Genomic DNA, 27,813 nt, shown 5'->3' with positions numbered 1-27,813 from the left:
CCATGAGGGGTCACAAACATCCCCTTTGCACAAAGCCATAACCTCCGTGCCTTTCAAGGCTGTACACAATAGCCCAGACCACACTCATACTGAGACTGAACCATGGCAAATACAAGTTTAGGCTTTTTGGTGTTAGCATCACGAGTCATGCCTATTTAAATCCAGACATGAAACTTATGTTCACGGCAGTAGGAAGAAGAGCTCATCATAGAATTTTTGCTTTCCAAGACTGTGTTTTGCCCCTGCTTCACTGTTATGCAAATCACAAATATCAAGTTCTATGCAGATTTTTGAACTTTGCATTCTTTACTTCTAGATACATGTCTGCCTACCTATATCTCTTCACTGTATCACTGCTTCTTTTTGAAATGATGACTCCAGCCTCAGCCCTGGTCTAGTATTTTATCTCATCCAGCAGTGAACAACTGTAACAGCTGGAATCCTTACAGAAAAATGAAATCCTTCGCTGAACTTTATGAACATAAATGTCAGAACAGCTGCTATCCATGTGAAAGACTGAAACGGCCAAAAGTAGTGCAACCAGATATGACCAGATAGGTCAACCTTGCAGTTACCTGCACTTCATGCTTTTTATTCCCGTAAGGAGGGACAACTGAAAATCCTAGACACCCAGGCCATCAAACCAGGTAATCCCACCTGCCTTACTCTTGTAGGAAATGCCTTGCTGATAATAACCACTTCCAAAACTCCCCACAGAAGCAGCGCTGGTTGAGGGGCCTCACTGTGCAGCAATGCCCCGTTCCGGTGACTCGCCACACGTACCTCAGTGGCCTCAGTGACCGACGTTTTGCAGATATATGCCAACACGTGAAACACTGCCCCATGGCCCCCACGGTCCCTCCCTGCTGCAGCTGAGGAGCAGAGGCAGTGCCGGCTGCTCTGCCGAGGCGCGGGGCCAGCAGAGGGAGCGCCAGCACACGCCTCAGCTCTGCCTTCAGCCGCCCAGCTCGCCCTTCTCCTCGAACAGGACAGCTGGCACTGCCAACCCACAGCCAGCACGGACAGCGGCTTCAAATGCAGCCCAGAAAGAAAGCAAAAAAAAGCACCTCTTTCAGTATCTGTCAAATGAGTTGGGACAAAAAAAACCCAAACAGAATCAAATGTTACCTTGAGGGCAATGCAAAGCATTTTGCAAATATTTGAACATAACAGAAAAAAAATGAATAAAAAAATGGAGTGAGACCTGTCAGTGCTTGTAAGAGCGGATAAATAAGATCATATTTAACATTTATTCTCATTACAGAAAATAGCAATCCTCCATATACACATCCTTGTCTTTTTTTACACCCTTTCTTTGAATCTGATGTCAAAGATACTAATTACAATAAATACTGAAAGAGTACAAGCATACCATTTGCAAAATGGTGGTGATATTTTGGTTTAGTTTTCCAACACACAAAACAGTAAGGAGTATTTGATGGCCTCTCTTGGGAAGACAGAGTCCCAAAAGGGAAGGCAGAAGAGAACTGGACTCACCTCATCCAGTTTGCTTTGGTTTCATCTGTCCCATCAATGGATTTGTAGCGGTTGTTCTTATCAACGATCTGTGGAACAAGAGAATGGATGCAGCACATCAACCAGCTGGTCCAGGCAGGAGAAAGTCTATGAATCTCAAATCACTGCTTCAGTTCTAGCCTTGAGTCATGGTGGGAAACTCCATACTGTGAATCTCAGCTCTCCTGGTACTACAGGCTGCTGACCTGGAGTGTGTAGAGGCTACTCTGAACTGACTGAGAGCCATTTTTCTATGTACAAATATCTGTAACTGTGGATGCAGCTGACAAAACCATTAACAAACCTGGGATAAAACATATTAACTTCCCTTTTGGGACAGGGCTGAGACACACGTTTATTTTACAGACAGAAAAGTGTGAGGACCATTTCATATCAGCAGCTCTCAATTTTTTCCCAAATAATAACTCAAGTCCCATACTGCAATTCTCAAAATAACGTGTGTTGATTCAGTGATCTCTCTATTTCATATGCTAACCAAGCCATGTAGTATGAGGGGGAAAAAAGTTTTGGTGCTCAAATCTGCATGTAGATCAGTTCCTGATGGACTGGATATTTTTTCTGGCTTTTTGGACACCTCTTCTGCTCAGGCAGACTGGGAGGGAGTGCTAGGGGCCCACGAGAGAACTCTGAAATCTTTAGATCATCCATCCATACCCTTAAGCTGCTAATATTTATGGCAGGCCAATGCTGATGTAGTGCCCATGTGGCCAGTGAAAGACCTTTAAAGAAGGGGGAAGAGGGCTAAGGTTTCCACAAGCCTGTGATTCTCCCAGCTCTGAACTGCATGGCTGAGGTGTCACTTAGTTGGGGAAACTTGTCACTCACCAGCCACGAGAAGAATCCTGCAGACCTGTCCTGGCTAGAGATCTGCCCCTCATAGGGCCCAAAGATGTGACCTTTGGGGATCACCTCGTTCATACAGCGCACGTCGTTCTCCCCACTGGGCTCTTTAACCACCTCCATTCCAGGCGGGATGGTCAGCGCTGCCCGGTCTGGAATGCCAACGGGCACTGGCGTGTCAGACACGAACACCGGGGGGCCATGGTTTGGACACTCATCCACAAAGTACTCCTGGCAGGACTCACAGACTGCAGATGTGAAGGAAACAGGGGTTAGGTAGGGCAGACATAATGCACAGCCCTCAGGACAGCTCCCTGTCCTCTCCCTGGCCAGCTGAGCCCCCTCCCCAGACTGCAGCCTACACACACACAGATGCTTCACTGGCTGCTCCCTTGTTTTGCCACACCTCTCAACGCGGGCTCTGCCCCAACCCACACCTCCCCCACCAACACCTGCACCTGCCTGAGCCCTGGTGCCCTGCATTGTATTTGCCACTGATGGCTGAACACATGTGGAAAGCCATCACTGCCTGCAGAGACAGAGGCTGAGGGCTCCCTGCACATCCCTGCTTAGCAGCAAGTCCTCCAGCCAAAAGGTTTGATTCCCCACACATGGAAGTAAAAGAAGCATCCCTGAAAACAAATACCCTCATCATATAGCCTTCATTCTGAGCTTGGGAGAGAGACAGCATCCCAGGCACCTGTCCTGTCTCCAGACAGAGACGCAGTTGGTAATTTGTAGGTATGCCAACATAAATGGCACCAGTTTTCTTCCCAGAATAGGAGGGAAACAGTTGTCATCTGCCCAATGCTCCCTTTGCAGTTTTTGAATTCAGGTCATTGGGTTTTCCAGACTCTCAGGGTTTTTCAATGCACATTTTCATGTTTCCAGCTTGCTTTCCTCCAACCTCCCTACTTCTGCCTAGCCCCTTCAGGGACAAGTTGCTTTTGTGCAACAATTTCCCTACCAACCATGCCAGTCTTTTCAGATGAGAATGCAAATTTGTCCTTGGTTTTTTTTTTCCCCCCTGTTTCCCGCCCCTAACTGACAGGGAAGACCAAAGTCTACACTAGCAGCAGTGATGCTTTTCCCTCACTCACAAGACACTTACACCAGAAATCCACTTGCTGAAAGCTCTTGGTCATGATTACATCCCGTTTCCCTTTCAGTTTCTTGGGTTCCATCTCCATGGACTGCGGGTCAGGCCTTCCAGAGCTGAGGAGGAACGATAGATGATGTTAATCTAGCAAGATGCTGGGGCTGCACACAGAGAGAAGCTGAAGCAATGGGGCCTGACCAACTCCTGCAGTCCCACAACTGTAGCAGAGAAATAACTAAACTTGCCACCCAACCTGCCAAAAGCTGGTGTATCAGATCCTTAAGGCTAAGGATCTGCAGAAAATGGTTTCAGCTACACTAGGTGCACGAGTAGGTGACCACCCCTGTCAAACACCCCAAGGCAGACATCACAAGGAAGAGCTTTAATAACTTCAAGCAGCTCAGGTATATTCCTCAAAACCACCTTTAAGCTGGGAAGTAGGCGGAGAGAAGGGGTTAGAGTCCATCAGACCAAAGCTCAGCCACATACCAAGGCTGTCCATACTCCTGGTCCCGGTGTGGAGAGCAGGCCTCTGTTTTTATCGTCACCATCTCCCCTAAGGAAGCCTGGGTCTGGATCAAACAATCCTTCAAGTTCTCACTCATGTTCTGAAAAAGAATGAAGGAAGGGAGTACAAATATGAGTAGCTGAGAAATGACAACCTTGCTCCCCCAGGAACCACAGCCTTCTCCCCCAGGCCGGGATGCAGCCAGCAGATCAGGCTCCCTCCTGGCACCAAGAGTTGCCATCACACACCATCATTCACATGTGCACATGGAAACCTCTTCCTGCACTGAGGAGGGAAGAGCAGTTCAGCTGCAGGTCAGGTGAAGAGCACGAGACACCAGAGAGCAACCTCAGGCATGGAGAATCAGAAGGATTCTTCAGGGAGCCCATTAATAACACACATGGGAGTTCCAGCTGCACATGGGATTTAAGAGTGATGGGTGTGAGATGTTATGGGAACATGGAGCACCACTACCTCAGAGCAAGTCTTTGGGGGCAGAAGGACAAGAAAGAGGAATGCAGACTGGGGCACTGAACCAGGATCTGCCTATAAACCATACATATGCCTGTCTCCATCTGGGAACAGAATACAGTGTACTACACCCCTGCACATAGAGCTTTCTGTGTGCTCTTCACACCTCTGAGGAACAGGTAAGTGCCTACAGCGCCCTTTGGGACTCCACCAAGATTACACAAGTCATGCTTGTGATGTTCCTTTACAGCAGCCAGAGCTGAGCCACCTCCACCCTTCTGGCACGCAAGGCTGCCGTAGTGAAAATGCCTCTCCCTCTGCTCAACACAAGAGCCAGGAGACACTTCACAGAATCATCAATCACTTAATGATGTTTAAGGATAGCAAGCTCCAAAACAATAACACTTCCCTCCCCCTTCCATCATGGGGTGGTGCTGAAGAGAAAATATAGATATGTCAAGTGATAATAATTTGGAATGGATTTAATTTAGATTTTTGGAAGGGCAACTAAGCATAAGAGCCTCTCAGCTTGAGAAAAGGAATAAATTAGCGTGCTGCTCATCTCTCCATTTGCACTTATCTTAAGACTTCCTCTAAGGCACACAAACTGACTGTTCTCAGGTACCACACCAGATCAGACAGATTTCACAGCTGCTCCCCAAAAATCCCCTGTGATGGCCCCTTCCATGTCCTCTGGATGACACGCTCTGTTATGCTGCATACTTGCAGTGCTGACAGAGGGGCCTCCACAGCTCATGAGACCACTTCTGTCAGGGAAACTGGTGGAAGAGCCTATCCCCATCATGACTTGGCTCCGGGCATTTCTAAATTCATGTTCACAAACCCCTGAAGACAGGGATTTTCTTATTCCACACATGCTTGTATGGGCCTGAACGCCATGGAAGTCTGGTCTGCATTTCTGCCCTATTTACCACAAGAAGGAATGCCATTCCCAACCTCTCTGGCTCTGCTTTGTGCCAGGGGACAAATGATGCATTTTTCCAATCAAACTTCTTACGTGCCAGTGTACAGCCTTAAAGACGTTTATCAAGCCTTTATCAAGGAGTGTTACTTAATACTCATACAGTGGTCTGAAAGCAAAGCCCTAGCGTAAGTACAATTAGACACAGGCAAACACATACACTTTTAAGCCTTTACAGGGCATCCAAAACAAGACACATTTTCTTTCAGAATTGCCACAGCCACTCAGAAGGAAAGCGACAGTAACGCCAAAGAAGGGCTCATTATTTTGGCAGGCTGAGCCCCTGGTCCACGCTCTCTGGAGCAAGAGGAAAGCTCTGCAGTCCATTCAGCAGCCAGTGCTGCAATCAGGGTGTACCTGGCCTCCTCAGAGAAGAGAAAGTCTTTTCTGCATGGTCTGCAGTAAAGCAACTGAAGAGGGAGAAAGATTGGGAAGCAGAAAAATGTTAAAAGACAAGAAGAGATAGATAGGTGCTGCCCCAGAGCTGGATTTATGGTGGACACAATGATCAGCTGTGGGGCCTGCACTATCACAGGAAAGGTGGATGCTGCCTGTGGGGCAGATGCTCTCAGTCAGAACAACCACCTGTGTTGGAAGCCTGGCAGACAGGACACCTGTAGTTAAAGCACCCATATCCCCCAATCATTCAGTAGGAAGAGATGCATACATTTGTTTCTGAAGATAAAATGACTTCTGCTTTCCCACTCTTGCCCCACGGAGTCTTACAGAGTGAGAGAAACCCTGTGATGACACAGTCTGACCTCCTGCCAAGGAAGGTCACTGTGCTGCTTCCTTCAGTTCTGGTTAAACTACTGAATGGCTCCAAATAAAGGGGAAAAAGAAGAAGAAATAAACACTGTGTTTACTTTACACATGGAGCTCTGTGTTTTACTGCATAGAACATTATGTAGCCCGCCCCTCTCCTGGTCCTCCCTGAACTCCCTCCTACTTATCAGCAACATTCCTGTGCAGCACACTGGCAGGAGCAGCACCTTGCACCGAGATAACACCCCCCCTGCCCCTGCTCAGGATTGCCCTGTTTGTGTCCAAGTGCTGCCTTTACTTTCTGGTCACCGTGCCCAGCTGGGGCTCTGTTTTCAGCTGGGGCCCTGTGAAACCAGTGAACCACCGTGCTGCTGTAAGAGCCCTTGCTCCTGCAGCAGCCCCCAGGCCACCATGCATCCTGCCAGCCCTCCCACCTGCTCTGAGAGCACGTGACTGCTTTAAGAGTGTCATAAAACTCCATGTTGTCCCACCCAGCACACCCAAGTTCACCACTAACTCACCTCTTTTCACTACTTGTAACTTGCCCAGATTTTATGTCGCTCACAAACACAATCCAAATTAACTTTGTGCTTTTTTCCCCAGGACACCAACAATCTTAGAATCAAGAGAGTAATTTAGGCTGCAAATGACCTTTAGGATCATCATGTCCAACATAAATCTAGCTCTACCAAGTCCACCACTAAATCATAGAATCATTTAGGCTGGAAATAACCTTTAAAATCATAAAATCCAACTGCAAATGTAGCATTGCCAAGTCCACCACTAAACCATATCCCTAAGTGCCATAGCTACATATCTTTTAAATAACTCCCAGAGCTGGGGACTCAACTATTTCTCTGAGCAATTTGTTTTAATACTTGATAACTCTTTTGTAATTTCCAATCCAAACTTACCCTGGTGCAACCTGAAGGCATTTCCTCTCATCCTATCACTTGTTAGTAGGGAGAAGAGACTTACTTCTGCCTCTTGATTAGCATTGAGCCAAAAACCCAAAAATTCCCAGCTGAGACTACCACACTACCAGCAATGGGGCTCCTTTTGTTGTCACACTGTGACCCTTTATTTAGTCAGGTTTCCTTTTATGTACTGAATCACAGAATGGCTTGGGTTGAAAGGAACCTTAAAGATCATCTAGTTCCAATACCACTGCAGAGACAGTTTCCACTAGACCAAGCTGCTCAAAGTACCATCCAATTTGGCCTTGAACATTTCCAGGGATGGGCCACCCACAGCTTCTCTGTGTTCCAGTGACACGCCACCCTCACAGTAAATAAATTTTTTCTAATATCTAATCTAAATCAACCCTCTTTCAGTTTAAAGCCATTCCCCCTTGTCCAACTGCCACAGGCCCAGCTACAAGTCTGTCCCTAGCTTTCTTAAAAGCTCCCTTCAAGTACTGAAAGTCAGCAATCAGGTCTCCCTGGAGCCTTCTCCTCTCCAGGCTGAACAATCTCAAGTCTCTCAGCTTGTCTTCGCCAGAGAGGTGCCCTAGCCCTCTGATCATCTTCATGGCCCTCCCTCCTCTGGACTCACTCCAACAGTGTGTGTGTGACACAATGAATCATCCCACCTATTTATTGCCATGACTTGTTGCGCAATTTCAGTGCAACACTAAACATGCTAGACTTACCAACAGTTTTATCTTTAGAAATTACAGCAAACCAGAAAATCATATTATGTTAGAAAAGAATGATTTTAAAAAACCTGTACAGACTGACTATTACAATTAATACCCCCTAAAATCATGACCAATCTGATCCATATCAGCTGCTATGTTATTTTACTGGAAGCAAACATCAGACTGCAGGTAGCCTAGTTTAATTTGCCCAGTTAAACTTGACATTGGCCTACTCGCTTATGAGTAACAGACAACATTTTTTTAAGTCTAACTCATTATACATGCTTTTATTTTTTTTTCTTCAATTATTTTTAAATTAGCATTTATGGCTCAGAGAGCACTGCTCAGCCAGGCCTTTTAAAATCCCTGGACACAAGTAAACCAGATTAGCAAACTTTAAAATGTACTGCTTGTAGTAGCTGCTATTTGCTAATTTCCCAAGCTACTGCTACAACACAGAGCATAACACTGCTGCTGTAACTGGTACCGTCTTCTAGCTTTTCTTCCAGGAAAAAAACATATGACATTTCTCCAGTTCCAGGCCTCAGTAGATGACCATGCTTTTAGGACTCTTAGCTTCTGATGTATTCAAAGTAGTGTTTAATTTTTTGTAATTTCACTGCTCATTAGTTTCTCTTTCTTGCCATTCCTCCACCCCCTTTAGCTTTCTACAGCTGTAATGGTCTAGTTCACATTCTGCAGTTTTCACTCCCTCCACTTCATTGTTGTGGGGTTTTCTTGGCATTTTTGTAACTGTGTTTGTTCTAGCAGCTAAATATGAAGAGCCTCTGAAGATTTCAGGCGATGTGGAAAAGCACCGTGTAAGCATAAGCACAGCAGGCTCCCTGGTTACTGCTGAGGGTATTCCCAGGGCGTACCTGGCCTCACCAGTGCATGTCCCTGTGCCTACCAGGACATTTAGCCTGCCCAATGTTCAGTGGGCACACAGCCTACTGCCATGTCCTAGCAGCATGTCAGCAAGGCCAATCCCTGGTGAGAGGGATGCTGTGATGACCCAGGCGCCGTCTGCACACAACATCAAGTGCTTTGGCCAGCAAAGGCAGCTGTGCATGGTGGTCCTTGGCAAAGCCAGGATACCAGAGTGACTGCTACAAATCCCAAGAGGCATCCCTGGGTTCACAGGCAGTGCCACATAACCCCTCCTGTTTTCTTTACAAAGCAGGCAAGGACCTGTCACGTTTCTGCATGACACACGTTAAGATCTCTAGTGGCTCTGCCGTATTGCTCAAAATCAGGGAAGTAGAAAACACAAGAACAGCTGAGCTATTAATCTCCAATACAGGAAAAAACCTCCAAATGGGGTTAAGCATGAACAAACCTGTGAATTCCTGTCCTCAAGTATGCTGCCTTTATCACTGCCACTCTCATAGTTATTAGTTAACAGTCACAGGCTCTTATCTGCATGGATCAGCCTCCAAAACAGAGCTTTAATTTTACATTTTACTGGCAGGTTTCCCAGACTGTGACATTCTTTCATGTGAAACAGCCATATAGGAATCCATCCCCTCCTCAGCAAACAGCTCCTTCACTCAGCTTCTCACTGCTGACCTTCTGGAGGTCACTCCCTCTTCTTTTAAGGCAGATCTTGCATAGTTTGTACCACATTTTAAAGTGCAGGCCCATGGTGAAAGATGGACATGAGTTTGTATGCTTTTTCTACAGTTGCATATTATTACCAGAAATAGTAATCCATAACAGTCAGCTACTGACAAGCTGAGAACAGGGAATAAAGCACAGCATTCAAGGCTCTGAGCTGCCCCCATACAGCCATCCATGGCTGTCATACAGCCATGGATGACCCAGGCTCACCATTCTCCTGGGGGTGAATGCCCTTACCAAGGTCCTTGGCCATGCCAACCATTTCAGGTCACTTTATGAAGTACCAGCTGGCTATGCAGTTCATGCTTACAGCCAGCACAAATTCTGACAGATCAAAGATCTCACCAAGTAAGAGGAAGAATCAGCTTGCTCAGAGGATGACCACTGTCCACAGACAGATATTAGCCAATGCTCCACTGGGAAAATTGGTTTTGCCTAGATGGTTGCCACAGCACTTTCCCCACAAAAGTACAATGTTTTTGTGGGTGAGGCTGTCCTCCGCCTAGGGGTGCAGCGGAGCAGTGTCCCAGCATGGCAAAGGCTGGTGGCAGCAGGGCAATACCATATGACTTGTCTCCAAGCCTGCTGCAAGGCCGAGACTCTTCTCTGACAGCCACAGAGCAAGGCTGAATGCAGCCAGCACACCTGGCAACAAGCTGAAGCAGTCACAAATTCAAACTTAATTTGTGAAAATTATAGGTCACGCCTGAGGTAGGATTTGAGCAGCCATGGCCTGTGACCAGGACTTGTTTAACTCATTGTCAATTACTCCACTACACTCAGAAGCCATAAATTCACCAGGAGTATGAAATATTTTCTTTGAGTTTCAAATTCTGAAAACACTTGAAGAAGGTCAGGACTACAAGGAAGATACCTGGAACCACCACCAGTTTTTCTGCAGCTTTCTGAAGAAGCTTGGAGAGTAAGCTTCAAAACAACAAAACTTAAACCTGTTTTACAGCAGGGAGGGCTGAGAGTTTCCATTGGTTTTAACTTGCCCAAGACCAGCAACTGACACGACAAACAGGATGGGGTGCCACAACACCAAATTCCCACTGCCATCCTTACTACAGATAAGTTGGGAATAGGGAAATTCTGGTTTGCCAACCTGGAACTCCTCCTGTAGTCTTAAATGGATGTGAGATGAGTTCACACTGTCACTCTTACATGGTTCATTGGCAAAACATATTATCAAAACCCTCCATGACCTGCTTCATGACAGACACGTTTCAGAGGGGGAAGAAGACAGAAAACCTCTGAAATAACCCCTGAACCAATCTTAAGTTTGCTTTATGATGGCTTCTAGTGAAGATGGAACATACTGATAACTTTACAAGATTTGTCACAAAATTCTGTGTTGTGGTCTCAGAGCATTTGCCCTTTGTTGATCTCAGAGAGAGTAGGAAAAGGATCCATGTGCTGGTCCATGCACTGTCATGGATCAGTGCAGCCTATGCAAAGCAGGTAGTACTTGATGCAACTTCTCCGTGTTAAGTGTTGAATAAGGACTCAAATAAGCAGGATGCCGACAATGTAAAGCCCCCATGCAGCCTAAAAGCCTCTGAAACAGTGCAACACGCCACAGAACCAAGGCAGGTACTTACTGCAGCTGAAAGAATACATAAGTGACTTGCATTTTTAAAAATTCATGGAAACTTCTCATTTTTTCTGTACTCAGCTCCCTGCATTGATCTCACAGATTCACAGTTTTAGGGTAGAAATGAGAATTAGGACAATCTGACTGACACCCCTTATGTCCCACTCCTTTCCTTTTAGCCTACAAAAAGGACAAAATCTCCATCTGAGCCTAGCAAGAGGAAGAGAAGCCAACATTTCATGAGTTTATCTCAGTTGTTAATCCTCGTCACAGACAAGTCATATGTGATTCTTTCTAGTTCTGGGCATCAGGCAACAGTTCTTTCAAAGGGCCCTGGAACCTGATGGGAAAGGGTGAAATACCCAGCATGCTGGGATACCGCTTTGAGCAACTGGAAAGAATTGCTTCCCAGGTTAATGGCTGTAATAAACCTCACCATCTTTGGTCAGAACCTCCAGTTGCACTTCTTTGCTTCTGGCTTCAACATAAATATATACCTACATTTATAAAGTTAAAACAAACAGACACAAAGCCCCAGTTCTAAAACTAGATGTTATTTTACCATTTTTCTCCCTAAGGACAGAGTAAGAGTACAACTAAGTGGCAGCTGTAAGCCTTCTTCCTTAAGGCACTACTGAAAGGTGTTTGGATAGCAATTGTGATAAGCACTGAATAAAACCACATACATAGCAGAGCCCTGGATATGTACCCATGAGTATCTTCTTAGCTTTCCAACAATTTGTATCATTTCTCTGTGAAACTCTTCCAATTTTCTCTGTATTACTTCAAGATGCTGGCACTAGAAAGCCACACTGATGTAAGACTGATTCTGAAGTAAATATAAAGTTTACAGATGTAAGACTACCTCCTCACCCTGATTCCTTACCAGCCTGCTTGTGTCCAAAATCATGACTCTCTTTTCCTGCTAGGACCTGGCACAGAAAGCTCCCCAGGGCCGCCTGCCCATTCTGACCATGTTCTCACATGGGACTGCTCAGGACACAGCCTCCCTTCACAGATCACGTTCAGGACATGCCTTCCCAGGTTCATAAATCTCCACCTGTCTGTGTGAAAATTATTTGGTTTCAATAACCTCATTTACCAAACAAACCGCATTACACTGACCTGCCCCTATCAACAGCTACAATTCACCAAACATGTTTCATCTACCCAGTTTGCCAGTGATGAGTCATGTCTTCTGCATCACTGAGTAAGTGTCAGGCAGAACCGGCTTCTCCCTTCCCCTCAACTGAAGAGGAGGGTCATCGTCTACTTCTTTGAAAACACAGCCTCCACATATCATGTTGCAGACTCTTCTGTAAAATGATCAAGGTCTAGCTTAAAATAGCTGGATTATTTGCTCCCCACATCTAAGGTGGCACTGCCAGAACCGTGATCTTTTGATGTTGAGAAGATATTTTATACGTTCATCTTAAAGTCAATTCTCAAACAGTTGATTTATTAGTGTGCTAGACTGTCCTTCAGCTTAGAGTATTCTTCATCCTCCTTACTGTTCATACTGCCACTTCAGCTTATTTATTGGATGCTCGTTCTCTATCAGTCACTACCTTCAATTCCTAAGCCACATATATTTCATTGATATTCTCTGCAATTGGATATTAATAGGGTTCTCACACACTGATTTAACTGCTTTTCATATGTAATTATATATCACATCAAGAGATGCCTCTTTAAACCAACAGCAAACTTCTCCAAGAAGAAAATCAAATCTTTTTAAGAAGTACAGAACACTTTCCATGACACCAATTTTCAGGCATGAATAACTTTATATTTATCCAGGATTGGTGTCATGCTACTCAGCTTTTATTTTCCTGGGCCATCCACTTGGCAATTTTCAAAACTGTGCCAACACAATCACTCATCCAGTCTCCTGCATTTGCTGCAATCCACCAAGACTGGTTAAAAGTGAACATGAGCAAGGAAGAGACCTCCTCTCACTCGTCTAGTGCTCACTATATTTCAAGGAAATGTGCTTTTTTCCTTAGCACAGCTGCCAGCAAAACTGCTCACTGACAGGACCCCATGCTACACAACTCCCATGTGGGTCCTTGGATCCTGACTTGTAGCACTCAACTTCTGAACAATGAACTTATCCTTCCCTTGCTGCTGGCCTAGCTGTTAGCCCCAAGGGGACACAATTCAACAAAGGGAAGCAGAGATGGGAATTTACTGCCCAAACAACTTTTTACTCTCATTCATGGACAGACAAAAAAGCTGGAGAGAGGAAGTGTTTGGTAGGCAGGCCACTGTCACACTCCTGCTCTTCTGCCGTGTTGGGAGAGGGAAAAGACACTCGAGAGTCTTTAATGTTTTATAAAGCACATGTAGGAAACTCAAAATGTCCTGGTCAGGTCCTGCCAGCATCACAGTGCACCTGGGACCCTGCCACATAGCACTGAGCATCTGCCTGCCACCCCATTGCCCACAGGGCCACAGGGAGGTCACATGCACCCAGAAGACCCCTGCACCTGTGCAGGCTGGTCAGCCTAAAATTTTTTGTAGATGAGCAACACTAGTGATTTACGTATTTCAACGATGGAGGTAAAAAGGGAAAGGGAAGGGAAGGTGTGGGGGTTGGCAGGAAACAAACCCCAGACATTAGTTTCTATGTGGCTATTCTGGCTAGCAAACTTCCACTTTAATTTCTAACCCACAGAGATGGGAAATGATTCATGAAAAATCAACAGGATAAAATTAGCTGGAAGGCAGAGGGATAATTCATGCAACCCAACCGTAATAGGCTGAAGTGCCAGCACTACCTGGCATTTCAGCCTCTGGTGCCCTTCAGTCACTGGCACCTGGCCAGCAATCAGCTCTACATATATTTCCTTAGTGTCAAAATTAGCCCATCTGAAAGCACATCCATCTTCTAACAAGACAGCCTTTCACTCAACACTTTTGAAGACGTTCCAGCTTTTCCTTTCTTTTGAAAAGAAAGATTACCTGCAGTATGCTTTTTCTTCCACTGGTGAATGTTTAGTGGTGTCAGAAGACCAAATGGATGGACAGGCTTGCACACACGTCTCTGAGCCATGGCCAAGCTATCCACTAAAATCAAACTGCCCCAACAACTCAGAAAATTCAGCACATTTTGCCAGAGTTCCTTTTTCCTGCACAAAACCAAGAACTCACTCTACAGCAACAACCAAGTGCTGGTCTGCCTTTACATACACCAGTGATTTTTTTATAAGACTGCTGCTAAATTCTGTCAGGAATCACGAAACACGATTTCACTCCTGATACAGTCACATGACAGAAAGTTTCTCGAGCATATTCTTACAAATCACAACCCAAAGCTTTTTACCCCAAAGGCTGATGAGAAACTTCCACTCCTGCAAGAGACCTCTGGACTTCCAGGAGGCACCTGATTATTGAAAATGCCCGCTCCCACCAGCCAACTCAAAGGCTTCAGGAATCAAAGGTAAAACTGTAAAGCCTCTGGAGCACCAATACCTCTAGGCAGGTAGTTTCTGGTGCAGGGGGATCCCCATTCCATTGGGACCCATGAGTACAGATGTAAAATAAAGGTAAAGTCCTGCTTTGGCACCATTTATCTAGTTGGTGCCTGTTTCTGCAGAAGGATGTTACAGGACAGTTCCTCTATGCTTGTTACAGTGGTTTCACTCTATTTGGACTTCAGGACACAACAGGCAGCTCCTTTCTTTTTACTTGTTCAGCAAATAGGGAAAGAGTATGTGGGAGAAAATGAGAAGGTAGGAGCAGATCTTACTTTCACCTGTTCCCAAAATTCTGACCAACTAGCTCAGTCCTTTAAAAGCACTAACAAACACAGCAGGCAAAATGAGAACACATCAAGTGTTCCACAAAATGCAGAGGAAGCAAAAGCAAGAGCAGTATTTATTTCTCCTCATTTGTACCCTCTTGCAGGCCATTAGGAAGATAGGATCTCACAGCACAACAGACATTATTCAGAGCTGGTAAATCTGTCTACAGGTTAGGGACTCATGTTACATGGCTTGGATGAGTAGTGGTTGAGCAGGGGTCACACCGACCCCCTTTTCCTTGGGGCAGGCAGCAGTCCAGACACTCCCAGTGTCAGATCTGCCAAGAAACCAGATATCCGTGTGCTGAATTCACCACCACCACAATTTGATCTGCACATTCCCTTCCATACAGAGAGAGGGGTGTTCAGACCCTGTATATCCTAACACAGCTAACTAGAAAAACATTTCCAGCAGGGGCCAAGCACTTCTGGTCTATATGTGCAATCTTCTACATAAAGGTACTGGGTTACACAGAAATACCTAGTCCTTTACACTATGGACATTTTTAAAACACTGATTAGCAGAAGCATGGAAAGAACTCATTCAATTCCAGTTCAAAAATCAGAGGGAGCACATCAGAATGACTTCATGTGTGCAAGTCCCTAAGGGACTACAAACATTCACCAACTATGCTGGAAGAATTCAAAAGCAACATCTCAACACCTGACTAGTAATGAGACCTGGTTAAAAAAACACCCAGCCAATCACCAGTTAACTCAACTCTGTTACAACTAGAGAGGACACATTAGCATCTGTCTCAGCACATCCAGGAGATGCAATAAGTGGATCTGCTGTTCTGGAGCTACCACCTTTGCAATAGCAATGCAGCATTAGCTGGTGGGACTTGGCGCTGAGGGTCAGGCACCTCTACACATAATGGCCGGCCCCGGTGGTGATCTGAGGTAGAATTTTCAAGGAAAAAAGCAACTAACAAACACACCATACATAATAATGTTGTCTTTACAATCACAAAGGGAAGAGAAAATTAGTAATTTAAAAGCTTCTAGTCTTCAAAAGCTGATTGAACTAATTTGATCTCGGAAAAAATAATCAGCAAGCCTAGGTGTGAAACATGACAACTATAGAACATATTTTATTGCTCATAAAAGTATGCTTCTGTGTCATTAATATGGATTTTTTCCTCAGTCAGTTTCCAAGTGTTTTCATTAATTTCCCCTGAATTGATAAGAGGACTGTACTCTGCAAATTGTGGTGTATTTAGCATTCTTATTAGCATTTCCAAGCAAGGAGTCTCCAAGTCAAAGAAAGAGCAGACCACATGAAGTACTCCAGCAGCATCAGAAAAAAAGAAATTAAAAAACCCAAACAACAGCAAATCCCCTTGATATACATAGACATGAGGAAATCAAGGTTTACACAAATGAAGGGTGTAAAGAAGAACATACTGGCTCAAACTTCAGACATCTTTCAAGGAAGATGCTGTGAATACTTAGTTTTGAGTCTGCAGTTGAAGGTCCACATTTAACTCCACCCAGAATATTATGATGCAGTTTATATGATACATTTTCAAAATAAAGCTTCACTAGACTAAAAGAGGAAAGCACAGAAAATATTTCATATTGATTATCAGCCTGCAAATGACTGATGGCCCTGACCAATACCAGCTCCAATTAGCAGCCTTCAACACTCTGAAACACTCTGAAAGGGTGTTAGTGGAGAACCACTGGAGTTGTGTGTCCTAGATGCCCTGATCCATAGCCAGGAGCCTGGAACCAATGCCCTGCAGCCCACAGAGATGAGCTGGCTGGGGGACCAGCACAGGATGCTCAGTGCCTCAGCTCCCACTGCGCAAGGCAGGAGCACTGCTGGCTCTCAGGGAAGCTAATTACAGCAACCCTAGAGCTGCTCCTTGTGTTAATCCCCCACATCACCTCCCATGAACTTTTATCACTCTGTCCTTATACATCTCCCCCACTACCTCTAGCCAGGTTTCCACAGGCAGAAACCAGCCCCAGCTGACAGCAGCACAGGCACCAAGGCAAGTGCTGGGAGTGGCAGCCCCAGTAGGGCTTGATGCCAAGGCTTTAGAACAGCAGCCCCTCCTCTGAGACAAGTCACTACAGGCAAAGGAAAACCAGCCTTGCTGAAAAGCCAAAGCTTGAGGAAGGGAGAAGAAAGGGGCTAGAGAAAGGAAGCCATTTATCCGAGCACGCACAAACTGGACAACTTGGCTTATGACAGACCCTTCTGATGGGCCCCTTACTGATGGCTGTCCATGAGTGAGGGACTGCATTGAAACATTGGAACAGTTCTGCAGTACACATTACTGATTGACTGCTGGAGGCTGCCAGTTTCTGCAGCTTAAACCTTAACTTATATCTATAATGCTTTTACCGTCTGACAGCAGAGGAACTGTTCTGAACCCAAGTACTGCCTCCCAGCCTTGCAGAGAGAAGTGCCCTTTCAGCAACAGCTCTGAAGGATACAATTATCCCGTCCCCAAAAATGGAGCCGTGACCAAGAAACACAACAGCAAAGCCTTAAGTGTCAATATTTTGAATTGGTCGACTGTCTCTGCAAAAACATATGTTCTTGCACTTATGTGAAGAGCTCGGGATGGAAGTTGGAGAAATGCCTGGGCTAGTACCACCTTCAATTTTAGCTGAACTTCAAAGCCTAGGTGCAGAGGACAGTGACCAGACATCTAAAAAACCACATGGAAAACGTCATTCTAGTTGCCAAGTCAAAATGTTCCCCTTCATCTCTGCTTTTTTACTCTCAATTCTCCCAGTCTTTCCATCCTCAATTCTCCCAGTACCGTCCCTCATGTGGTGGGCATTAAAAAGAAAAACTTTTCCAGCATGGGATACTTGTGTTGCCCACTTCACCTGGTTTCTTCTCCATCCACCTTGACTGCCTCTACCTTTCAAATATGCCACAGGATTGCTCTGTTTTCCATTGCTCTTTGGCCTCCTGCACCTGCAAAATTCTTCCCTTTCCAAAAGCTCTTTCCCCTCATCTTCTTTCCAAAGATGCCATACAGGACTGTATGAACCTCTCACCTTTTCCTCTGCTTTTCTTAGAGTGGTTGGACTTGCTACTGGAATCCACTTGCACAGACAAGTTTAACTAGCAGGAATTCCTGAAAAGCCACATTTTACTATGTAGCTTTAGAGAAACATTTCTCTAGAGACTTTATTTAAAAACACTTTTGGTAGCAGAGAAGAGGTCATAGGGAGAACAGAAAACCCTGTGAAATTAAAGCTTTCTTTACTCCACTACTGCAGAGGCATCAGTGCAAGAGGAGGCACTAAAACTGTCTGCAGCTGCACAAGAGCTCCGGTCCAAGAACCTTCACCCGCTAGGAGCGAGCCTCAGGCAGGAGCGCTGTACAGTCGCACTCACAATGAGAAATGCCACGAGCATGACAAGGGGTGAAACGTGAAGCAGCAAAGCCAGCATCCACAGCAGGGCTGCCCAGCTGCAGACCAGCAGGAATTCTGCCACTTGCTCAGTGCCAGTGGATATTGCACGTGCTGACTCCCCTTCACTGGCTATGCCTGTGCCTCAAGCAGCTCCCAGCCCTGGGGTCTGAAGGGTCTGTGCTCAGGTGAGAGAGCAGATCAGACAACGCAGCACTTATGCAAGAAGATAAATCAAGCAAACCCTGATGTGTATCCAGCTGACTCCAGATTTCTTAAAATGCCAGAAAGCTGCAATGCAAACTGAAGAATAAAAGTGGTATTTGCTTGTTTTTGCTTTACTTAGGAAAACCACAGATCTCAGGTACACATATTCCCAGTGCAGAGGAGGCATGAGAAGTTCCCACCTGCATTCACTCCACTGGAAACAACAGTCATTACTTTTCACTGGTTCAGTCTTCACATCAAGTTTTAGCAGCTTATTTCTTTGTTCTGAAGGTCCCCAAGTTAACCTATAGCATTACTATTTGGTTATCAAACAAAAAAACAAACCCAAACCATTTTGTCTTTGGGGAGTACATTTAGTTTCTCCATGCAAATTTTTACACCCATGTAACACTACCAGATTGGCAGTAATGATTTTAAATATGCTACCGCAAAATGTCACAAATATTAGGCGGCATTTTAAGAGCTCTGGGAATGGTTTAGTAGCACCAAGGGACAGGCCCTACTAACATCAACTTTAAGAATAAAGAGTTAGGTAAAAGCATACACTTTGCTTGCATAAATGGACATGGGGAAAAAAAAAAACTTAAAACCCCATAAAAACCCCACAACTCCACTTGGGAATTAACCAGCATGAGAAAGAATTTACAAAAAGAAAAAAGAATATTAAAAAAAAACCACAGAAGGATAAAGTGTACGTGGTACTCTCTATAAAAAGACCAAAGACCTCTCTTGCCTAGGCTCGTTGTATTTCTCATTGATAACAGACACTGATTCCTGACTCAGCGTGGCAACTTCCACTCCCCACAATGCCTGTATACCCCTGATCACAAAGCCAGCCTGTTGCAGTGTAGGAACCCTCCTGCTTCAGGCTCCTCCTGCAGTGTTCACAACCTTTACACTGCTCCTACCAATTTCAAGCAATTTCATCACTTTCCAGCAAGGAATACGAGCAACAAGCTGCTCCCAGCCCATCCCAGAAAAATGGACCTTGCATCAGTTCATAAAATACCAAGTTTTAAATAAGTCCTTGCTTTTGCCTTTCTTTATTTAAAATCAGGTACTATCCTCACAATACTCCTCCCCTTCACTTGTTAAAAAGTGCAAGTAATTGCCATCAGTGAGCAATAAGGCTCACAATAAGAATCCCCCACAAACTGCACCAGAAAGCACCATGCTTCATGCATGGCCCACAAAGATGCTAGAGGAACAACAGGCCAGTATCCCAAAACCAGAGAGCTCTGCACCAAAGCCAGCACAGAGTCAGGAGCCTAAGGACCTCCTTCATGCTTCACAAACAGCTGGAAGGAGCAGCAGTCTTTGACATGACTCCTGGGCAGGAGAGAAAAACAACTTGCCCTGGTTCTGCTACTCCATGCCGCAGCAAGATCAGTCAATTCAGCATTCAGCCAAGAGCCAAAGTTTGGTATCTCCCATGGCTACCTCAAATCCTCCCTGGTGAGTGGTTCCAGCAGCCAACCCCTCCTTTGCTAACACAGTCCTTGGCCAAGCCAACATTTGAGCTCTTTGCAGGCTGCATGTATTTCAAGAGCTCCACACCACTGAGCCGCCGGCGATCAGTGCTAAATTATTCCTCCTAGAGCAGGAGCACCTTTGGTCCAAAAGATCGCCTTGCAAAAAGCAAACACCCATCATCTCAATACTTTTGTTTCTGACTGCAGCTTGCACTTGAAAAGCAAAAGCAGTATATACACAATTCATTAGAAAGTCAGGAGACTCATTTTCCTTTCCACTTTCACTGCTTATAATCTCAGTCATTAGACAAATGGCAATTTAGGGGCTGTGAAGCCCGACCCAGGCAGCGAGCTTGTGCTCCACCAGTCTCACAGGGAGTTAAACCTTGCTGGCAGGACCGGATCCAAGGGGCTGCTGGATATTTTGGGCTGGGGCTCCTTTGCTGCTCAACAAACCGCTGCACACACCTGCAGTGCAGGAAAACAATCCTATCTTACAGTTAGGCTGGTGTTTTTTTAAGCTGGTTCTGCCAGTTCTCCTCCCACTAATGAGAGGCATTAATCACAGGAAAAAGAGGAAGCAACAGTGAGCCAACAGTTTTGCCCACAGGCCAGCTTTTTTTTTTCTTTTTTTAGGGATCTGAAAAGGGGAGTCTGGAGGCATCTTCCATTTTCCTCAGAAGTATAAGCGATATAGCACCATTTGCGAAGAAACTTGAGAAATTCTGTAACTTAAAAAAAACCCCAAACCCACAGAGGGAAGAAGGCCCAAGAAGGTGCATCTGGAGTTTTTCTGCGCGAGTCAAGAGAGCAACCCGGTTGAGCGGCTGAAGGGCAGCTCTGCCCGGGCTCTGTGCACCGGGCGCGAGCGATGCCACATGAAGGATGCCCGTGTCCCGCGGGTGGGTGTCCGTGTCCCGGGCCCGCCGCCGCCCGGGAGCGCCCCGCGCCGCCCCGCCCCCGCGTTCCAATGTGGCGCGCGCCCGCCCGCCCCCGCCGCCCATTGGCCGCCGGCCGCGTCAGTCGCCGGCCCCGCTGGCGGCCGCGGGCGGGGCGGGGGGGCCGGGCGGGCGCAGTCGCGGCGCGGGCGGGAGCGGCGCGGCGGGAGCGGCGGGGACGGGCCGGGCCCCGCGCAGCCCGCCCCGAGGGGGAAAAGCAGGGCGGGCGGGGAAGGGGGGGGGAGATACCTCTGCCCGCGGGTCTTCGCAGCCGCCCCACCCGCTGCGGGCACCTCTCGGCCGGACCTCCCCCCCGGGCTGGGACGGGTTTCCCCCCCGCGCTCCGCAGCCATTTTCGTGGCCACCTTGGCTACCAGCGAGGCTGACTCACCTCGGCACTGCGGGCGCGGGGAGCCCGCCTCGGCGTCGGGGGACCCGCTCCGCCCGGGAGGGGCGGGGGGAGCCCGGCTGGCTGCGCCCTCCCACCCCGCCGGCCCCGCTGGCTAGTCCCAGGCGAGGACGGGTCCCGGGGCCGGGCCGGGCTCGGCGGAGGCGGCAGCGGCGGCTCCCTCCCTCCCGGCCGTGACCACCATCTTATTAGCACAGGAAATGACATGGAGAACGGAAGAGAGGGGCGTTCGGGGGCCGAGCCCGGGGACCCCCCGAACCGGGGGGAGGCGCCGCCGGCCCGCCCGGCTCGGCCCGGCCCGGCCCGGCGAGCCTATCCTGGGGCCGCGGCATTCCCGCTTTCCTTCCAAATACCCGCGGTGGGAAACGAGGAGGGGAAAAAATAACAAAAAACAAATCCCAAAAGCCGCATACAGCTGGGGAGGGTGGAAACATCAAAAAACAAACGCAGAAGCAGCCGAGCAAGCCCAAACCGCCCGCGGTTCCCACCTCCTGCTCCGGAGCCTGCGAGTTCCGCGCGGAGCCGCCGGCGATCAGCGCCCGCGGCCGGCCGGGGGCCTCGGGGGGGCTCTGGAGAACAAAACCCGCCCGAACGGCTCGCGGGCACCGCGCGGGGGGAGCCGCCGACCGAGGGGGCCCGTCCCGGCGGAGCCGCCGGGCTACCCCCGGGCGCTGCCGCGGCCACCACCTGCCGCCGCCCGGCAGCCGCCGCGGCGCCCCGCGGAGCGGGACCCGGCCGCCCGCCCGCGCCCTCGGGGCCGCCCGCCTCTGGGGCACGGCCGCCAGACGTGACCCCCGCCCGCGGCCGTGCCCCGGGGCTCCCCCGCCGGCCGGGGCCGGAGGCGGAGTTGCCCCGGGGCGGGCGCCCGTTCCCCCGGCAGCACCCCGCGCCCCTGCCCGCCCGGTGGGAGCCGCATGCTCTTCCGCGGGAAAAGTGAATGAGAAGACCCGCCGTTTCCCCGGCGCTCGGAGCTCGATCGTATTTCAGATTACCCCCCCAAAATGTAACCCACCCAACAGTAACAACAAACCCTACCCTCGAGCTCTGCGCTGAAATTGCGGACAACATGACGGATGACAAAAAGTAGGCACAATTTAATAAACAGAGGAAGCATGTCTCACCAATAAAACAAATTCTAAATAAAAACCATCTGCAAGCATTAAATTTGAAACAATGCAAACTCTTCAGCTGCTTTGCCAAAAGAGGCACAACGGGGGGTAAAGAGAGGAATGGATAAATAGCCATAATTTTCCAGTTCCTTCAGTTGACAATGGACTTGTATGCAAACAGGGCTGTGGTGACAATGTGGCCGATTGGATTCTTGGAACTACTTCCCATTTTCTGTAGCCCCGAGAAACACCGTTTTCTGCAGTCCTGAGAAATAAATTCTCTCTTGATACTCTCCACTCTGAAGTGTCTACTATACAAAGTTGGTGTAAAGAGAAAAACTGAGGACAAAAAGTAAAAAAGTGTATAGCCCAAGCAAAATACAGGCCTGCTTCTGCCATCCTGGAGCTGCTTCCACTGCTCTCACTGAGCATTGTGGGGTGGCAGAACTTCAGGGTTAGGTCTTGATGTGTCACTTAATTTAAATTGCCTGGTAAAACACAAGGAAGGTAATCAACTCAGCTCTCTTTGCAAAAGCAGCCAGTGTAGCACAGATGATTATTTGGAAGTTCAAATGAGCATCAGTCCTCAGATCTGCAACTGTAGTTTGCTTCTTGTTCCCCATTTCTAACCTCTGGGGAGAGGATTCTTCCTCAGAGGAAAAGCACGCGGTGTCATTTTACCCCTTCCAGTAATTGCAGATAGATGGACTTTGAGGCACTTGCACTTGCCTTGGAAAGACCATAAGCTGTCAGCACCTTCAGACTCCTCAGAAATATTAGAGATCCTAGTAGAGCTGCCCTAGTTTGCAGTTTCTGTCTATGTGCTGAAATGTGTGAGAACACTCAACTGGCAGTAAGCACTACAATGGGTTTATAAATATGATTGATGAATGAACCAAGAGGAAAAATAATAACTAAAAAAGAATAAAAACCATGAAAGTAATACAAATGCACACTGAATGCCAGGCTAATTTGGAGTAATAGTTTAGTTGTAGCTATTGTAGTCAAAGGCTGCAATGGGAGGCTCAAAGGGAGGCATAAAGTTTTTATTTGTAAAGAAAATTAAATATGTAAATGCAATATAAATAACAGCTATTATGTCTTCCTGTTAACACAGGCATGCTAATTTATTGAGAGGGAGTTGCCTTGTTTTAATATGTGCCAGTTGCCTTTATATGTCTAATAGTCAGGTGTGTTGGGTTTGTGTGGCAAGGTGTGGGTAGTGGGGAGGCTACAGGGGTGTCTTCTGTGAGAGGCTGCCAGAAACTTCCCCTGTGTCTGACAGAGCCCACTCCAGCCAGATCCAAGCTGAACTCACTGCTGGCCAAGGCCGAGCCCATCAGCGACTGTGGAAGCACCACTGTGATAACACATTTAAAAGGGAAGGAAAAACTGCAACAGCAACTGCAGCCAGAGAGAGGAATGAGAGTATATGAGGGAAACAGCTCTCCAGACACCATGGTCAGTTGAAGAAGGAGGGGAGGAGGTGCTCCAGATTCCCTGGCAGCCTGTGGAGAATACCATGGTGAGGCAAAGGTGTGTCCCTTCAGCCCATGGTGGTCCATGGTGTAGCAGATATCTACTTTAGCCTCTGAAGGACCCCACACCAGAGCGAGTGGATGCCCAAATCAGGCTGTGATCCTTTGGGAAGCCCATGCTGGATACAGGCTCCTGGCAAGACCTGTGGACCTGTGGAGAGAAGAATCCACACTGGAACAGGTATGCTGGCAGGACTTGAGACCCTGCAGGAGACCTACACAAGAGCAGTTTGTGAAGAACTGGAGCCTGTGGGAGGGACCCCACACAGGGGCAGGGGAAGAATCTGGGGAGTACTCCCCCTAAGAAGGAAGAGCAGAAGAGAAAATGTGTGATGAACTGACTGCAGCCCCCATTCCCTGTCCCCCTGCACTGCTGGAGAGGAGGAGTTAGAGTCAGGAGTAAAATTCAGCCCAGAAGAAGGGAGAGGTGGGGGAAGGTGTTTTAATATTTAGTTTTTATTTCCTATTGTCCTTCACTGATTTGATTGGTAATAAGCTCATTTTCCCCATAGGTCACTTTTGCCCATGATGGTAATTTGTGAGTCATCTTTCCTTGTCTTATTTCAACCCATGAGCTTTTAGTTGTTTTTTATTTTCTTTCCACTGTGTGGTTGAGGAGGGGAGTGATGGGACTGCTCTGGTGTGCAGCCAAGGTCAGCCCATCCCATCAGGAGATAAAATCCCCATAAAGAAGATTTTGTATCTTTTCTATATAGCAACAAATTATGGAAGGAAGACAGTGCAAAAATGTCTGCAAAAATGTTACCTTTGGGGCTTGAAAAGGCTTTCCTTCTTTAACAAGCTGCCTCCTCACTTATTAAGAAGATGTAGGATTAATTTTTTTTTAAATAAATACATTCAGCCCCCACTCCACCACCCACAGCAATTCTCCTCTGTCTGACAGGCTCTCAGAATAAAGCTTTACAAATGGACACATCAGTTCAGAATGACTGTCTGATTAGGTGTTGACAGAATGACTGTCTAATTAGGTGTTGACTTTCCAGTATTATACTATCAAATCTGTTCCTCCATGAAATACTGGATATTCTCCTGCAGAGGCAAAAAGTTTCATCTACTGACACTGAACTTTTAGCCAGTGTAAAAGTATGATGCTTGCAAAAGTGGGTAAAACTGAATCAAGCTTCAGTTAAATAGTCTTCAGAGCTCCAGGTTCTGGGAGCTGGCAGGTACTTCTGTCAGCTGCAAAATCTGATCCCTGCACCAGAAGAGTCTGGATGTATTTTGTGGAATGAGCTTACCTAAAAACACCCAGTGTCTCAGGCACAACACTTCAAAGAGGGTGGAAGCCAGGACCTGTGCTGGAGGTGGGGCGGTGGGGGATGCCTGGCTGTCTTCAACAGGGTGCCTAAGGAAAGGCAGGAAAGCATCCAGGTTCTTCTGCAAGCTGTAGCACACAGCAGCCTTGACATCACTGAGTACTCTCTCATTTAAGATTGTCAACATCATATGTAACCACATCAATACCAAGAGGCAACTGCTTCCCAAGCTCTGAGAAACTAGTTACTTGGGGCCAACCTTCATCTTCCTCCAGGAAAGGTCGCTCAGTTGCCAGCAGAAAAGAAAATCCTACTGCTATTACCCAGACCACATTTCCCCGGCACACAGAAAAGATTCAAATTTACAGGACCACAGAGCTGATGCTCTCAGTCAGTGTGTTGCTAGCTGATAAACATCTTTTAGCATTAAAAATTCTGTAAATAAGTCACACCAAAATCAGGACATTTCCACATGCATAGGTTATTGGATAGTGAAGTAGAACACAAGCTTTTCCCTTTGAAAATCTGAAAATGGCCCACAAAAGGAAAGGAAATTACATGACTGAGAAGGAAACTCGGCCAGAAGCCCATAGTTACAAATTACTGTAGCAGGGTGGGACAGGCTCTGAATGAGGTGTGGGGGAAGAGCTCTTTGAAGAGATTGTAACTGTGCAGAGCTGCAGCTTGTGTTTTTATTTCTGCTGTACAATAGAAGCAGCGATGGCCTTCACCCAGTAGTGCTGGGTGGTTTTCCTCATCATTCTATATGAGTCTTCCACTGTTATTGGTAGAAGAATATGAATCCTTTAGCAATGCAGTGTTCTCCTTGAAGTCATGGGTTTCACTGGATTAAGCCTAATGAACAGTTCTCCAAGGAGGCTGATGAATAGTGCTGAGTTCAACTGGTAAGCAAGAAAATTCTGGGTGCAACCTTCTACCCTTTACTCTCTTCTCCAGGATTGGCAGTTGTGCCACTTCCTGGAGGGCTGAGCCTGCCCATCCTGTGGCCACAGCAGCTCTGGTGCTAACAAGAGAGCAGGCAAAGGCACTCTCAGGGACAGTGGGGAGGGAGGGATGATCCTGTCTGGGGTTTAGAATAGTGTATGGAGTCCTTCCTGGGAGTGCTGTAGAGCTGTACAGGCGATTGAGGGTATGGTCTGATGGTAGAGATGCCATGATGCTGCAGGTAGCTAGAGCCACTCCAGCAGTCACAGTCCCTCAGGCTGCCCCCCTCTGAGCTACATACCTAACCCAGCCATTGCCAACATCAGCAAAAGGAGGTGGTGGTGGGACCATGCTGTCAGGGGAGAGGAGGAAAGGCCTTTCCCTTGGCAGCAATGAGCCAGGGAAGCATCTGCACCTCCAAGGCAGTGGTGTCTTTAGGATTTCCTGTCCTGTGGTGAGTGTGTGCTGCCATGGCCACCCAGTCCTAGCTGTGCTGACAAGGCTGTTCATACACCATGAGCTGAAGAAGAAAGCTGAACTGGCTTAAAAATAATCCACCAAAAAAAGGAACAAAGATGCTTAGTTATAGTAATTGGTCCGTGCATGTGGATATCCTTTTATCCAGATTGGTGCCCATGCCTCAGGCTGTAGGGATGGTAGCAGAAATAAGCAGTCAAACTGTAGCCAGAAACACAGAAATTAAATGACTTGCCAAAGACCAATCCTGAAATCTTTTGGACTAGAGGAGGCACATACAAAGCTTTCTTCAAACACTAAGGTCTGAGAATTTGTGCTGGTATGTTTTTAATGAATAACCAGAACTGCTTTTCCATATGAAATGGTCTCTCTGTAGTTGGCCCAAAGACTGGAAAGCGAGGAATGTCTCTACTCACAAGCACTTCAAAACTCAGTGGTTTGTTTCTAGGCACCCGTCACATGTTTTGGCAGTCCATAGGAATGTGCACTTCTATATATCACAAGCAGCTACCCTGGCTTGAGCCAAATAACTTTTGCTTAACTCTAAAGTTGTCTTTAAGAAAGACACTGAGTTCTGATAGTCAGAAATCAAGAGATACAGAATTTATCTTTCCCTTTGTCCTCTCCACATTATAAACATGGGCTTGGATTCTCTGTTGCATACACCTTCTAGCCACTGGTTCTTTTTATGCTTTTCTTTATGCTTAGATACATTCTTGATATTTTCTTCCTGGGAAGATATTATCTATGCTGTTATCGAGTCAATTCCAAATATTTCCTTCTGAGTTAGCTAATGAAATTTTCTCTTTAAATCTCTCAACAAATGATATTTTTATCAGTCCTTATATTATTTTCCTGCTTTTTCTGTGAACCCCACTCAGTTTGTCAACATCTGTTTTAAAACATGCTTGTCTGAACTGCCCCTGGCAATATAGGATTCACTTAACCAAAAATACACATACGTATTTATACACAAGTATCTTTGCAGCTCTGCTTTCAGGATCACCACAGTATGTCATTGTGTTAGGATACTACAAGTTCCCCATGAAATTGTCCTTTTACCCTTTCCAGAGCTGCTGTTACCCAGAGGGTGTTCCATCACTCCTTGGGAATGACCTGTGCTTGCAGTGCCATGCTTGGCACTGCCTGCAAAATCCCTTTCTGGGAATGGGCC

At 46.9% G+C, this 27,813-nt stretch overlaps 1 protein-coding gene across 6 annotated transcripts in view; it reads right to left on the bottom strand.

The window, feature by feature from the left end:
• PRDM11 (PR/SET domain 11) overlaps nt 1-21,955 on the bottom strand; it is a 48,903-nt gene extending 26,948 nt beyond the window's left edge. The window contains exons 1-5 of one of the 6 annotated variants that reach the window (XM_059849297.1): nt 21,782-21,955; nt 3,965-4,083; nt 3,488-3,591; nt 2,362-2,624; nt 1,498-1,565 (exon numbers count right to left, since the gene is read on the bottom strand). In XM_059849297.1, coding sequence (XP_059705280.1) covers nt 1,498-1,565; nt 2,362-2,624; nt 3,488-3,591; nt 3,965-4,080 — 551 coding nt within the window. In that variant the 5' untranslated portion in view covers nt 4,081-4,083; nt 21,782-21,955. The other 5 variants (XM_059849299.1, XM_059849296.1, XM_059849301.1 and 2 more) reach the window with 5 other exon arrangements.
• Nucleotides 21,956-27,813: the final 5,858 nt, after the last annotated feature.

The sequence above is a fragment of the Haemorhous mexicanus genome, chromosome 6 (genome assembly GCF_027477595.1).
Source record: "Haemorhous mexicanus isolate bHaeMex1 chromosome 6, bHaeMex1.pri, whole genome shotgun sequence".
Lineage (NCBI taxonomy): Eukaryota > Metazoa > Chordata > Aves > Passeriformes > Fringillidae > Haemorhous > Haemorhous mexicanus.
Note: the sequence above shows the minus strand (reverse complement) of the source record. Positions and strands in the feature narration are given on the sequence as shown.